At 36.9% G+C, this 12795-nt stretch overlaps 1 protein-coding gene across 1 annotated transcript in view; it reads right to left on the bottom strand.

Moving 5' to 3' along the window:
* nphp4 (nephronophthisis 4) overlaps nt 1-12795 on the bottom strand; it is a 169812-nt gene that overhangs the window by 148494 nt on the left and 8523 nt on the right. The window contains exon 3 of the mRNA XM_088007009.1: nt 2030-2199. Within this exon, the coding sequence (XP_087863135.1) occupies nt 2030-2199 (170 nt within the window). The remainder of the gene's footprint in view (nt 1-2029; nt 2200-12795) is intronic.

Here is a 12795-nt window from a genome sequence, read left to right on the forward strand (position 1 = left end):
TTTCACCAACTGCTGTCTGACAGAGGGGATTTGGGGTCAGTTCATCTAATGAGAGGCTGACTGAAGAGGCAGCAGAAGGACAGGAAGGACTAAAAAAAGCAGAAACCTATCAAATATTATTGTAAACAAAAGCCAACATGGCAAACACAGTAAGACAGCAAGACAATGAAAATCATGTAAAAAGTTGTAAAATTGCTTCCTTTCAAAACTATTAGGAGAAAAGTAAATCAGAGTGAATTTTGCTTCTCCAACATGATACTGATCATTTTTGTGGTCACAAAGTTTCACACTATTAACGGCTGTTACCATCACCAACAATACAAAATATCAGGTTTACAAGAACAAGAACAGTGTTTTTTTTTTTTTTTTTTTGCCTTTTTTTTTAGGAAAACTAAGAGTTGCCATGTCTTGTCTGACCCTCTCTGTGATGTGATTCTTTATGGCCTACCACTTCATGGCCAAGTCTTTCTTGTTCCTAATCGCTTCCATTTTGTTATAACAGCCGACTGTGGAATATTTTGTAGTGAGGAAATTTCATGACTGGACCAATTTCACAGGTGACATCCTATCAAAGTACCAAGCTAGATTTCACTGAGCTCCTGAGAGTATAACCCATTCTTTCAGTGATTTGTAGAAGCAGTCTGCAAGCCTAGGTGCTTGATTTTATTCACCAGTTGCTATGGAAGGTATAAAAATACCTAAATTAAATTATTTGAATGAGTGATGGAATACCTTTGGTAAAAGTATTACAGTTTTCTACTTTCCACAATCTGAATTGGTCCCAATGGTAAAGAAGAACAGAAAAGAAATATATTTTTCTCTTTTCATAAATAGAGTAAAGCTTTCATAAATGTCAAACTGTGTTTTAGAGAAACAACTTAAACCATCTACTTCAAGCTTTAGTCTAAGGATTTTCAATTGTGAGCTAAAACTTGTCAAAAGAAGCCCAGATTCCTTAAAACATATGCCTTTAGTTCAGCACCAATTAAAAACCTAAAGGGGAACCCACGTTGGGATCGCTGCAGTACCTCTCATTAATTGATGTGGGTGAATTGGCCAGAACAGATTAATACTGGACTTCAGTCACAGATATCCGAATGGAAGAGGTTCAAAACCACAAAAGTGTCTTGCAGCGATGCCTTGCAGCATCTGTCACTAACCAGACACTGAACAGAAAATTATATAGCAGCAATCTTTGCAGCCATTAATAATCATATTTCTTTGTAGAGCTTAAAGTTGCTCGTAACATGTGACTTTTTTCCATTGTTTTCTACCAGATAAAGACGCAGTCATATAAATTATTTACACCTTACATATGTTTTTAAAATCCATGTTGTCAGCCAAAACAGGGCACCTAAGCTTAAAGCATTCTTTTATATTCATACCTCATAATATACTGCTCAAAAAAATAAAGGGAACATTTCACTTTAATTTTGTGTGTGGCTCCAAATCCAGGCCTCCATTGGTTAATAAATTTGATTTCCATTGATGATTTTTGTGTGATTTTGTTGTCAGCACATTCAACTTTGTACAGAACAAAGTATTCAATGAGAATATTTCATTCATTCAGATCTAGGATGTGTTATTTGAGTGTTCCCTTTATTTTTTGGTGCAGTGTAATAGCTTCATCTTACCATATGAAGTCCCATCCTGTTGGCGGCAACATGGCATTTTTGGAGACAGGCTTCAGTTTAACGTCATGTTTTAATATTGTGAGCCTATAACCTTCTCATTATTAAATGTGTCTGTCATCATCCCAGCTACATTTAATTAAACTGTCCAACACCAGAGCAGACTGAGGTGGCTTTAAACCCTATAGGGATAATAGCATTTCTGTCGCGCATGCTGTGAAAAACTCAAATATTAGAACTATTTTTTACAATAACTAAAAACATGTACATTACAGGACCAAACAACCTAGCTGGATAGAAAGCATCAACCTCCTGCATTATAAATACACCTGTCCTTTATGTCCTAATGAGAAGGCTCATTAATCCATGTATGTGGTAATTAAGAGTTCAATAATCACCTTCTGTCTCCATTAGTACCTGGACCCTCTGGTCTGTTGGTAAAAAGCTCCAGAATGCTGAAGCCTCTCCCCAGAGACAGATAGGAGCCGTCTGGTTTGGTTGATAGCGACACTAGCTCCACAACGACCAGAGTGCTGGGCAGCAGCAAGGACGTATGCAGGTACAAAACCTGAGAAATAAACACATGGGACACCAAAAGAGATCATCTAACTTACAGTGTTTAGTTGTTCAGAATGCTTTGAGATTAATTTCCCATATCTTAAAGACAAAAGCCATACGTTTGCAATAAATATTAAAGTTTTTCAAAATTAAAGGCAATAAATTTACAATATTGAAGCTAAAATATTCACTGACATTGTAAAGTAAGAAGTTAGTAAAAACACACTTTTTCTGAGATTGTAAATTCATTCGGGACAAAAAGTGTCAAGTTCTCCAAGACTTTTCAAGAATTCAAGGTACATACACATGCTTTCCATCTCATAATTTGAGAGGTTTCTGTTTTGCAGTTTATTTTTCACCTTGCAGTTTATTTTTCACCTTGCGCAGTTCATGTTTCTTTTAATTTGTACAAAGGCCCAAATGTACCATCATACAAAAGAGCTCATCTCTCAGGTCCTTTTACTATTTTGTCATTCCTGTCCACAACACTTTAAAAAACACTCTTGGAGTGAGAATAACCAACATTAAAGCATTTCAAGCATATTTATGACCTAGTTTTCCAGCAAGAATATTCTAATTGCTGCACAGGTTCTCGTCTTTTTAAAACTCACACATTTGGCACTGGAGCCAGCTCATTAACACCTTTAGCTGTCTATCATACATCTTTAGCCATGTGTTTGTGATAGTTACAGAGTATAATAGGATGGAAAAGGTTTGGTCTGGAAGGCCACATATGTTGTGTTAAAATATTAATGTTCTTATCTACATTATTTCTGCCATCACAGAAGGGTGGACTGAGTTAGCCAAGGGCACTGATACACAATCCCATGATTTTATATGTGAGCAGGGTATATTGCATCCTTGCAGTAAAGGAAACAAATTATGATCTAGCAAATAAGAATAAAGCAAAAGAATACAGACATGCATAGAAACTGTTTGTTTTCTTTAAGCCTGAGTGGGACTGAGCACACTGATGAAAGAAGCATGATGAAGACGACATGTAAAATAATAATAATGACCAATAAACAGCATGTTGAAAATCACATCAGGGAAATGACCTATAAACAAGGACAGATGGTGCACTGTCCCAGGGTACTTTACTTGGCTAGAAGCATCCACTGTTGCCGTCATTCGAGCAGTTCAGGGACATTCAAAATAAAAACATAACACCAGCGTAGCATTTGGAAGGTAATTCCTAATATCCCAAGGACACTGCAGATTCACATTAGACATGCATTAGAATAAACTGAAAGCTGTTGTGACAAAACTGTAAGGAATTTAATTTGAGACATGCACAAAAACAAAACAAAAAAGAAAAAAGCAACCTCGCTGGATTGATTCATCTCATTTTAGTCGTGTACCTTGATGAAGAATATCCGTATCTTAGAAAGATGAATTAGCTAATTTTATTACAGCTGTTGCACTTTTTGAGCTTTGATGATGTTTGGGACAAATCAATACGATTGTTGATATCCTAAAGGAACTGAAATCAACAAATGTTCCTTTCAGGACGTGGATGAGTTGCGTTGACCTGCTATTTCTGTACAAGCTCAGAGATGGTAATACCTTTTGGGAGCCTTTTTGTCTGTGCGAGGTAGATGCAATTGTATACAGGCTCTGATGTGTTCAAATTGGAAATAATAGCCTTCCTGTGCCAGAGCCACCCTGTTTTACTCAGCACAAAAGCCTGAATACCATAAGGAGACCTATAAATTCTCTCTGATCCACTGGTTGTGGGGAACAACTCATGTTATTTTTCTAAATCACCATCAATACCATGATGTCATTGTCAGAAAATAAGTTAATCTGAGCTACCCTGAAATAAAGAGATTCTCCAAGCCCTGTGTAACTTCAGATGCGTAAAGGTCCATATAACCCGCATGTAAAATCACAGACTGTAAAAGGGCTTTTTTTATTTCTATTTTTTTTTCCTTTTTACAGACACCATCTAGTAAGGCTAGTATTTTTCCAAATACAAGAACTTCAAAGAAAGAGTACAACATAAAGGGTAAAGTTCTCCTAACACTGTGATATGGATTTTTTATCTGCTGATTTTTTTTACATCAACAGCAACTTCTCCTGCAAAGAAGATTGTTTATTTATACCCAATATGGCTTAAAAGTTGTGAAGATAATGCAATTAAACTCACCCATCTAAAGCAATTTGACTATATTTTCAAAAGATAAATAGCCCCCATCTTGCTCTCACCAAGATCATTTATCAGTTCTAACCCAACATTGACAACAAAATCTAAGCCTGTTCTGTTCTATGAAGAATAATGTGGCAGGAGGCCCACCGTGTCTTTTTCCAGAAGCGTGTTGCATATAATTCACCATATTGTTTCTGTTCTTGTTGGTTTAGTTTTTGTTTGACATGATTTTCATTAATACAACAACATAACAGAAGAAGGCAGCTCTGGTGGGGTTCCTTTTAACTTCTGCTGTTCACAAATCAACTGCTTGAGATCATTTGTTTGTCAGACATTTGGTCCTACTTATCACTACAGCTTATAGAGGAACTCAGAACTGATTCAGCGACAAGGTTTTAGTGTGCATAATGCTTTGTTTGGTTTTCATCACATTTGTTCATGTGTTGGCCAAATACTTTGGTTTCATCTGGTCTAAAGGGCATTTTCCCATAAGAAAAAGTTTGAGAGAAAAAAGGATTTTTAAAGGCAATATCATCAAATAGATGCTGCAGATCAGTTTTCTGTTTTTCAGCAAGTACGTTTGTGTTTGTTGTTGGCCCATAACTGTACTTCAATTCCCAGGTGGCCAAGTCAGACGGCAGCACCATTTCGGAGTCTGGTTCTGCCAGAAGTGTTTTTTTATTTATTTATTTATTTTTATTACAAGATAGTTTTCCTTCTCTATCCCAACACTTCCATCCCAAGGGCTAGATATGGAATGAAGTTGAAATATTTATCACCATTCATTGTGTTCATTATAGAGCACAATGAATGTGCTCTATTCATTGTGCAAATAGGATTGTTTCTCAATCCTATTAATATTATCAGTAATCAAATTTGTTGGTGTCAACTGAAACATTATTATATTCTACCAGACCTTTTTTGAACTGGACTAAATTGACATATATATATATATATATATATATATATATATATATATATATATATATATATATATATATAACAGAAGTTTAATTTAGTTGTTCTGAATTGATATACTGAAGTCAGATTAATTCAGTCTTTATATAGTTGCGCTGTTACGAGAAGTTAAACATGCAGAGTCCTATGGAGTCTAAATTTAAGCTTTAGGGATTTCTATAATTTCTCTGGGCACAGCATGCTCAAATCTAGAAAGATGGGACCACTCCTACAAAGTCTGACCTTGAATGGGTTCCACCAGTAAATATACTCTCTCACTCTAAAATTATGGACCCCAGCTTGTTTGGATAAAACAGAAAGGGTAACAACAATCTTATGCCCAAGATCACCCTCTTTTATTCTTGGTACTGTTTAGAAAAGTATCACTTTGTCATGGTATCGTCACTGACAATACCATGGTAGGCCACCTTACATTCAGTCCAGTTACAGTGTTCAAATGCTGCTTTAGCAGAAAGATTTGGGATTTGCATCTTACATGACTGAGTTACATAAGTCCCTAAATGAAGCATCAAGCCTTCTCATCAAACCATTTCATCATAAAAAAGGGTGGGAAGTGTTCAGCCAAGTGTCATCTTTCCATCAATGCAGGCAGAAGCTGATAAACAGCTCCAATCAATGCAGAGACATTTGACTTGGTAATGAAAGCAGACTGTCGGAGGACAAAAGCCAAATGTTTGAAGGTTTTAGAGGGTATTTAGTATACTTTGAAAAAGGCTCAGAAACAACTCCTTTGTCTTGCCAGTGTTGAAAGTTAAAAAGAAAATCTCTGGAAAAGTTAGAGAACATTGCGGTTATTAATGGCAATTTCCACAAATCTGGGTTTTATAATACGGAAAATTCATGCATGCAATTGCAGAGATGCGTAATAACGTGAATGTTTGCATAGGAGCAATAAACTAAAATGAAAGGGACTTTTAAAGGATTTCTCTTCTTCTCTCTAAAGGATGAGCTCCCTTCGCTGTCCCATGATATCTCTTACTAACAAACAGGCCCGGATTGGCAAATCGGGAGGAACGGGACAATTCCCAGTGGGCTGGCCTGACGTTTGCGCCACGTTTTCCTTCTGTTTTTGTGTGCATTTTTTTCGAGCTTTAAATATCTGTATAATACAGCACCATATAACTGGTCAACTTTGTCTTATAGCCCTTCAGTCCAAAGAAAGCTAGAGCACCAAGAACCAGCCATAAGCCCAAAAGTCCAGACAGGACAGAAAGGATTACTCATTCAGTGAATATGCTCAGAATTAACATAATCAAGACTACAGTGTGGAACTGCTTTTTATGAAAAGTTCCCTGAGATGCTGAATGATTCAGCTCATTACAGCTGACCTGAACTGATCAGACTACTTTGTAAAAACGGAAGATTTGTGCTGAGAATTATGACCATTTTTAAAATTTGATTTAGTGTCAGAGGCAGAGCCGGGAGCCGAGAAAGAAATTCTCATGACCAGTTCACTGCTCAGGCATATATTAATTTTCCATGGTTGACCATATTTCTTTAAAACTACTCTTATGCAGAGGGGAATAAACACAATGGGGTCATTGGAAAGTTATGCTATACAGTAAATAAACTTGCAGAGAACAGTGGAATTTATTTTCTTTAATGATGAGGATTAGATATCTGTTTGATTGGACTGTAGAAAGGATCTTCTTTCCTGTGTCTCTTACGTATCCTGCTGTGTTTCTGGGCCTTCATGATGACCTCTGAGGGCTTCACAAAACAGATGGAGTTTTGTGGCAATTAAATTGCAAACAATTTGCCTCCAAGTTCCTATTAGAAGCATTCTGAAAACATTCTGGTTGGATTTTATGTCATTTAGAAATCAGACTGAAAAAAGGTCGACAAAGCATGCACGCAGCACTACAGTTTTATTCGTTAACAATTTTGAAAACTACATATCATTGACCTTCCTCTTTGTAACTATATGTTACTTCTGTTGGTTGGTCAGTCACATAAATTTCCAATCAAATACTCTGAAGTTTATAGTTGTAACGTACAGAATTGTGAAAGAACACAACAAACACTTTTGCAAAGCACTGTGAAGGAAAGCTCTCCCTTACTGTAATGTTCCTAGATTTTGTAATGATCGGAATAACTGCACAACTAAGCAACTGGTCTATATTTTTTCATAAATATGCAATACTTGGTATTAAGGGGTAAAGTTTGGCAACAGATATGTAATAAATTGGGCTTTTGTCCCACATAATAAGGTGATTTTTAAGGGAACAGGAGAACAGGTTGTTCTATTTTGCACTCAATTGCACCTCTAGGTTTGTACTAAACACAGAAGTCAGTTTGCTTCTGTAAAGTTCCATATTCATGATGTTTCCCAACCAATATAAACAAGTTTTTAACAGATATGTACAATAAAACAATGCTGTGAGCTCTTGTTACTGGAAGGCCACTGAAGTTCTGGGAGAAGTCATTTAGCGAAATAGCTTGCATCTGCAGCAACACCAGGCGCCATATGTCTGGACTAATGAGAGGTTATGCTTTGCAGCAACAAAGCGGCACTTGATTCTCGCAGGGGTAAATATCTAAGAGCTGTAACTTAAGTCAAGATGGAAGAGGAGCAATATGGTGATATTAAAATAACTTAAACATGGAGGCATGTAGTATGAAGTCACTGTCAACAGCCAACCTGTCAGCAGCTTTTGAAGCATTATGCTAAGAAGATTCATTTATGGGTGACAGAGAACGTATCTATGACTAGCGAGAGGTGAATGGGAATGTGAGAAAGCAATACCGTGGAAAATTAAAGAAAAACAAAAGACCTCAAGTAAATTTTTTTCAATTACTTTGGGTATGTACCTTCGACAGCTAAGAAAAAAATTACAGTTCTGAGTCATTAAACTGGATGCCAGTCTGCCTCTTCTTAAGTGAAATAATCAATTTTCTCAAGGTAGAATGCTGTTTTATAATTTCACTTCAGACTAAGATGGTTTTAAGGAAATTATTTTAGGAAAATGGAAAAACAACCTGCACTGACCTAGAGCTTGCTTTTTGTATGCAGCTCTTACCCATAAAAGCTTAATTTGCTTCACTATTTGTCTTCTGGTGCTAAATGAATCAATTAGGACCCTTTCACACAGCTATGAAAGTATAATTTACCTCTCAACCTGGAAACGCATGTTCCAAAATCAAGGTGTTAAAATTACTTACTTAAAAATCATCACCAGTCTCTGGGCTGGAAAAGGACTCGTACCACTGTACACAAGAAGCAGGATGGTACAAAAAAAAGTTTGTACAAATTTCAAAATATTTCTAGAGCAATGCAGCAGAGAAACCAAACCACATCTTCATAAGAACCATTAGATTTTAACAAGGAGAAAAGAAACAAAGGACATGCATTTGTAAAAGCCCATTTGCTTATTGTTAGGTATGGCGGGGAATGGAGTAGCAGTGGACATTTTTTTTTGATTCATACAATAAATTACAATTCCAAAAAATTGTTCATACTGTCAGGATTGTTAACTTTACAATCAACTCCACTGTTTGTTCAAAAAATGTATCAAGAAATATCAGTAAATTTGAGAATATAATTAAATGCAGTGACTGTGTGCAGTCTAGCAATACAAATAACGCTTCTTCATGTGACGGATGACCTAAAGAAACATATTACAAATGAGCTTGTTTTTCAAGAGTAATATTTGTGTTTCTGGAGCTATAAATGCTCCTGCTTAAAAAGTTGGGTTAATGTTATTGCTTTTCACACATTTTTACTTGTGGTGCCATGAATCTGACCAACACTGTGCATTGACTTGGAGACTTGGACTTAGATAAGAAGTTACATGTAAGATATGCATGCTTGGATTAGCTAGTGACACAATATCCAGATTTCAGCACTCAAGACTGACACTGCTGCACATTTTCTTCACAAATGTGAAAAAAAGCTTCTATCTGTGGATATAAGTTTTTGCTAGACAACTGCTACGTTCACTGCATCTCAAAAGCCTATACTATGGGACTTTGCTGTCAAGTGTTCAAGTCATCCAGCTAAAATCAAAGATTCAGAAATAAAGCAGACAAACGCTTTTGGCAGCTTCTTGGCTGCAATGCTTTGATATTGAAGTCTATATATGAAGATCTCTGATACAAGTCTGGCAGCAGGATGAGGATGAGAAAAGAGATAGAGGAGGTGAAAGAGAAAGGAGGAGAGATTCAGCGAGTCATTTTACAGGCACAGAACCAGTGGGTATCAGTATCACAAATCCTTTTGGTGTGAAATTTTGTGACAGTCACAAGCACAGTAGAGATGAGAGATGGCAGAGTGGATGATAGAGAGGCTAAGAAAATGACAAGAATTGAGGCTTCAGGCTCCCTTATGGCCAATATGTCACTGGATTGCAGCAAGAGAGATAAGACTGGTATGCATACAGTATGTGAGACAGGTGAATAAAAAAGAAAAAAAAATTCCAACAAGACAAGATTTTTTTCTGTGAACATTACATGCACTAGGTAGTTACACAGCATTTGGAAAATTATTGATATGCAGGAAATACAAATACATGAGAGATCAGATGCTGGTGATTTTACTTACTTTCCTACATTTTAAGTTTTAGTCTCTTCAGACTTGCTCATGCCCTGAGGGACTCCTTGTCAACAAAACTCAGTGCTGTACTCCACTGAGTTTCATATGAAAATTATAATATTCTCATGGTTTAACATATGGAAATATCACTCCATACATGTCCCAGCAGGAGGTTGATGCTGGGACAGTCAACCTCCTGCTGGGACAGACTATTTTTTGTGACCATTGTCAAAACAGTTCACTTAAACAAATGGGAACCAAAACCGCAAAGTAATATAAAAACTTTTGAAAATTCTTATAGAATTAGTATTTATATGCCTAATTAATCAAGATATCCAAAATATTTTGTAGCATACTGCACTTCAAAAGTCCTGCATTCATGATCATTGGATGAGATATCAAAATTTATGGAGCACAAAATAGTGTGTTAATGAGTAGAAGCAATGGAAATAGCTGGGTATGATGCAACAGTCAAAAAAAATGACCGAGGCCAAAAACTCACAACAACTGCATGTAAAGATATGTCTAGCACATGAGGAAAACAATGGAGGTTTTTCTAACAATACTAAAAAATAAAAAAAACTTACACAAGATGGGACACTCTACACTATTTACAGTTTACAGTCGTCATTGCCATTTCAATATGTCAATCGCAAATGTCTGTTTTCAATATTAGCTAGCTCAACCCTTCACTAATCTGCAGTCATCCTGCTGTAAAATATTTGCTCATGCTAAACACTTCCACTTTGCACAACAAGATTGAATGAAATTGACAAAAATTATTAAAATGTTCAGTCTGACATAGGAGAAAGAAATGTGAAGAAAAGTACTCATAAGTTCTACATGAAATTAGGATATACATTAAAATGTAAATGTTTTAAAGGAGGTCAAACCTTACCACAGATATCATACAAAGAAAACACAAAGCTTGAGCAATGTTGCCAAAGGTTCTTATTTCATCTTAAATCAAGTTTGTTACACTAACAGTCTTACTAGTTGTTAACATCAAAACTGGTTTCAGTTCCAGAAAATGACAATATACAGAATATAAGAAATCTGTAAACAACAAAAAAATCGTCTAAATTTTTGCTTCAGTCCCCCTAATGTCCAAAGTTCTCCATCTGATTCAAACAAATCTCTACCATCTACAATTTTGCCAACAAGAAACTGAAGTGCTGGCTGGGTAATTTTTTACTTTGTAACAGAGGTTTTGATCTCCTGACATTGCTAAACTCTGAGTGAAATGTTTCACAGTCTTTGGGTGCTGGCTGAACGGTGGAGGGGCAACATAATGCTGCAGGATGGCAACAAGGAAAGAAAACAGTGTCTCCGTGCCAGACTTCAGACACAAAGAGGCAAAGATGGAATTGACACGTCAAAGCCAGGAACAACAAAGTACAAGACAGGCAGAATCTTTTTCTTTTCCCTCAGTCTCAACACGCGCCCACACACAAACAGGCAGCGCAGACCCCAGGGAGAGCTGATAGCAGAAATATTGGGACGAGCTTGCTGTGTGTGGATCTCTCGTATGTGTGTTTTAGAATCCGAGAGTTTGCGTGTTGATGTGATAGGGAGAGGGGACAGGAAGAGAAGAAGAAGACAGGCATGGAGAAAGAACAGTCAAATGCAAGGCAAGTATGAATACGCAGCACACACTAAAAATGAACACACACACACAGCTAAAACCTCCTTGAGGCTCTCATCTCTCTCTGTCACCTCAGCAGTAGCTCTTGTGGGCCCTTCAGTTCCTTTGATTGTGCATACACACACCCACAGTGTATAGCTGTGTATTAGGGGATGTGCCACTCCACTGTGTAAAGCTGTTAAGCAGCAGCTGCTCCACGATGTGTTTGGTCCCTGTGGAACTGAAATATTGATCAGTTCTCAAGCAAGGCGTGCAGTCTTCAACCCCATCGTCCCCATGTATAATTGAAGTGTATATCTTTTAGTGTGGAATGCCAGTTGGGAGAAGGAATTAAGCACAGAGGTAGACTGGAGACGGGTCCTTGTGCTATGGAAGCTCCTTTGTCCATCAATCATGCGACCTTTTGCACAGGCGGTTTTCATGCTCGGCGAAGCGCCGTGAATTGGAAGAGAAAGGGAACAGAACAGACTCAGATTCGATCTAGGTTGATGATTTACAGCCAGACATTTATCTGAGCACTTAGCAGCTCTGAATAAAGAATGACAAATGCCTCCAGAGCATTTTGGGCAAGAGAGCTTTGACCCAGGACAAAAATATCTATAAACCTCATGAAAAGATCAAAACTAAAAAGACATCTGTTCACCTAGTTATTTTTTCCATCTTGATTGGAAGTTGAGCTTAGAAAAATGTCTTGAATGTTTCAATTGGTGCCATCTTCTTTCAGCTGCAGAAAATCACAGTGTATAGTTTGTGCACAAAGTCGGTGTTATGATCATACAGACTACAGGTGCTAAATAAGTTGAATAGCAATTGTCAAAACATTATTTTTAAGGCAGCTTTTAAGACAAAAAGTGGTCTCAGCCAGCACCACAAGGTGTGCCTAATGATGTGGACAATAAGTGTGTAAGAAGTCATTTTTGTCAATCTGCAATGCAATAAAAAAATATGCTTGTTTCTAAGCGCACAAATAAAATTTGGTGACATTTTCACATAATTCCAATAAACAAACTGGTTCCAATTCACGGCTTAAGGTACACAAGAGATGTTAAAAAGCTCTGGGGTTTAAAGATACGACACTGACTCACAGAACAGGTGTAATGAACTCACAAATGCTCTAAGTAACACTGCGCAATAATACAAATGTGTTAGAACATTTAAACAAAAAACAGAAAAATAGAAATGCACATCTTTTTAAAATCCACACTTAATGAATAGGCTAATATCTTTCATCAAATCTCCATTGTTGTAGTGATTACAGAACAACGCTGAGCTGACAAACCAATGGGGTGTAAAATGTAAGCAA

Source organism: Poecilia mexicana, unplaced genomic scaffold, assembly GCF_051168715.1.
Source record: "Poecilia mexicana isolate PSO_F unplaced genomic scaffold, ASM5116871v1 scaffold_7, whole genome shotgun sequence".
Taxonomy (NCBI): domain Eukaryota; kingdom Metazoa; phylum Chordata; class Actinopteri; order Cyprinodontiformes; family Poeciliidae; genus Poecilia; species Poecilia mexicana.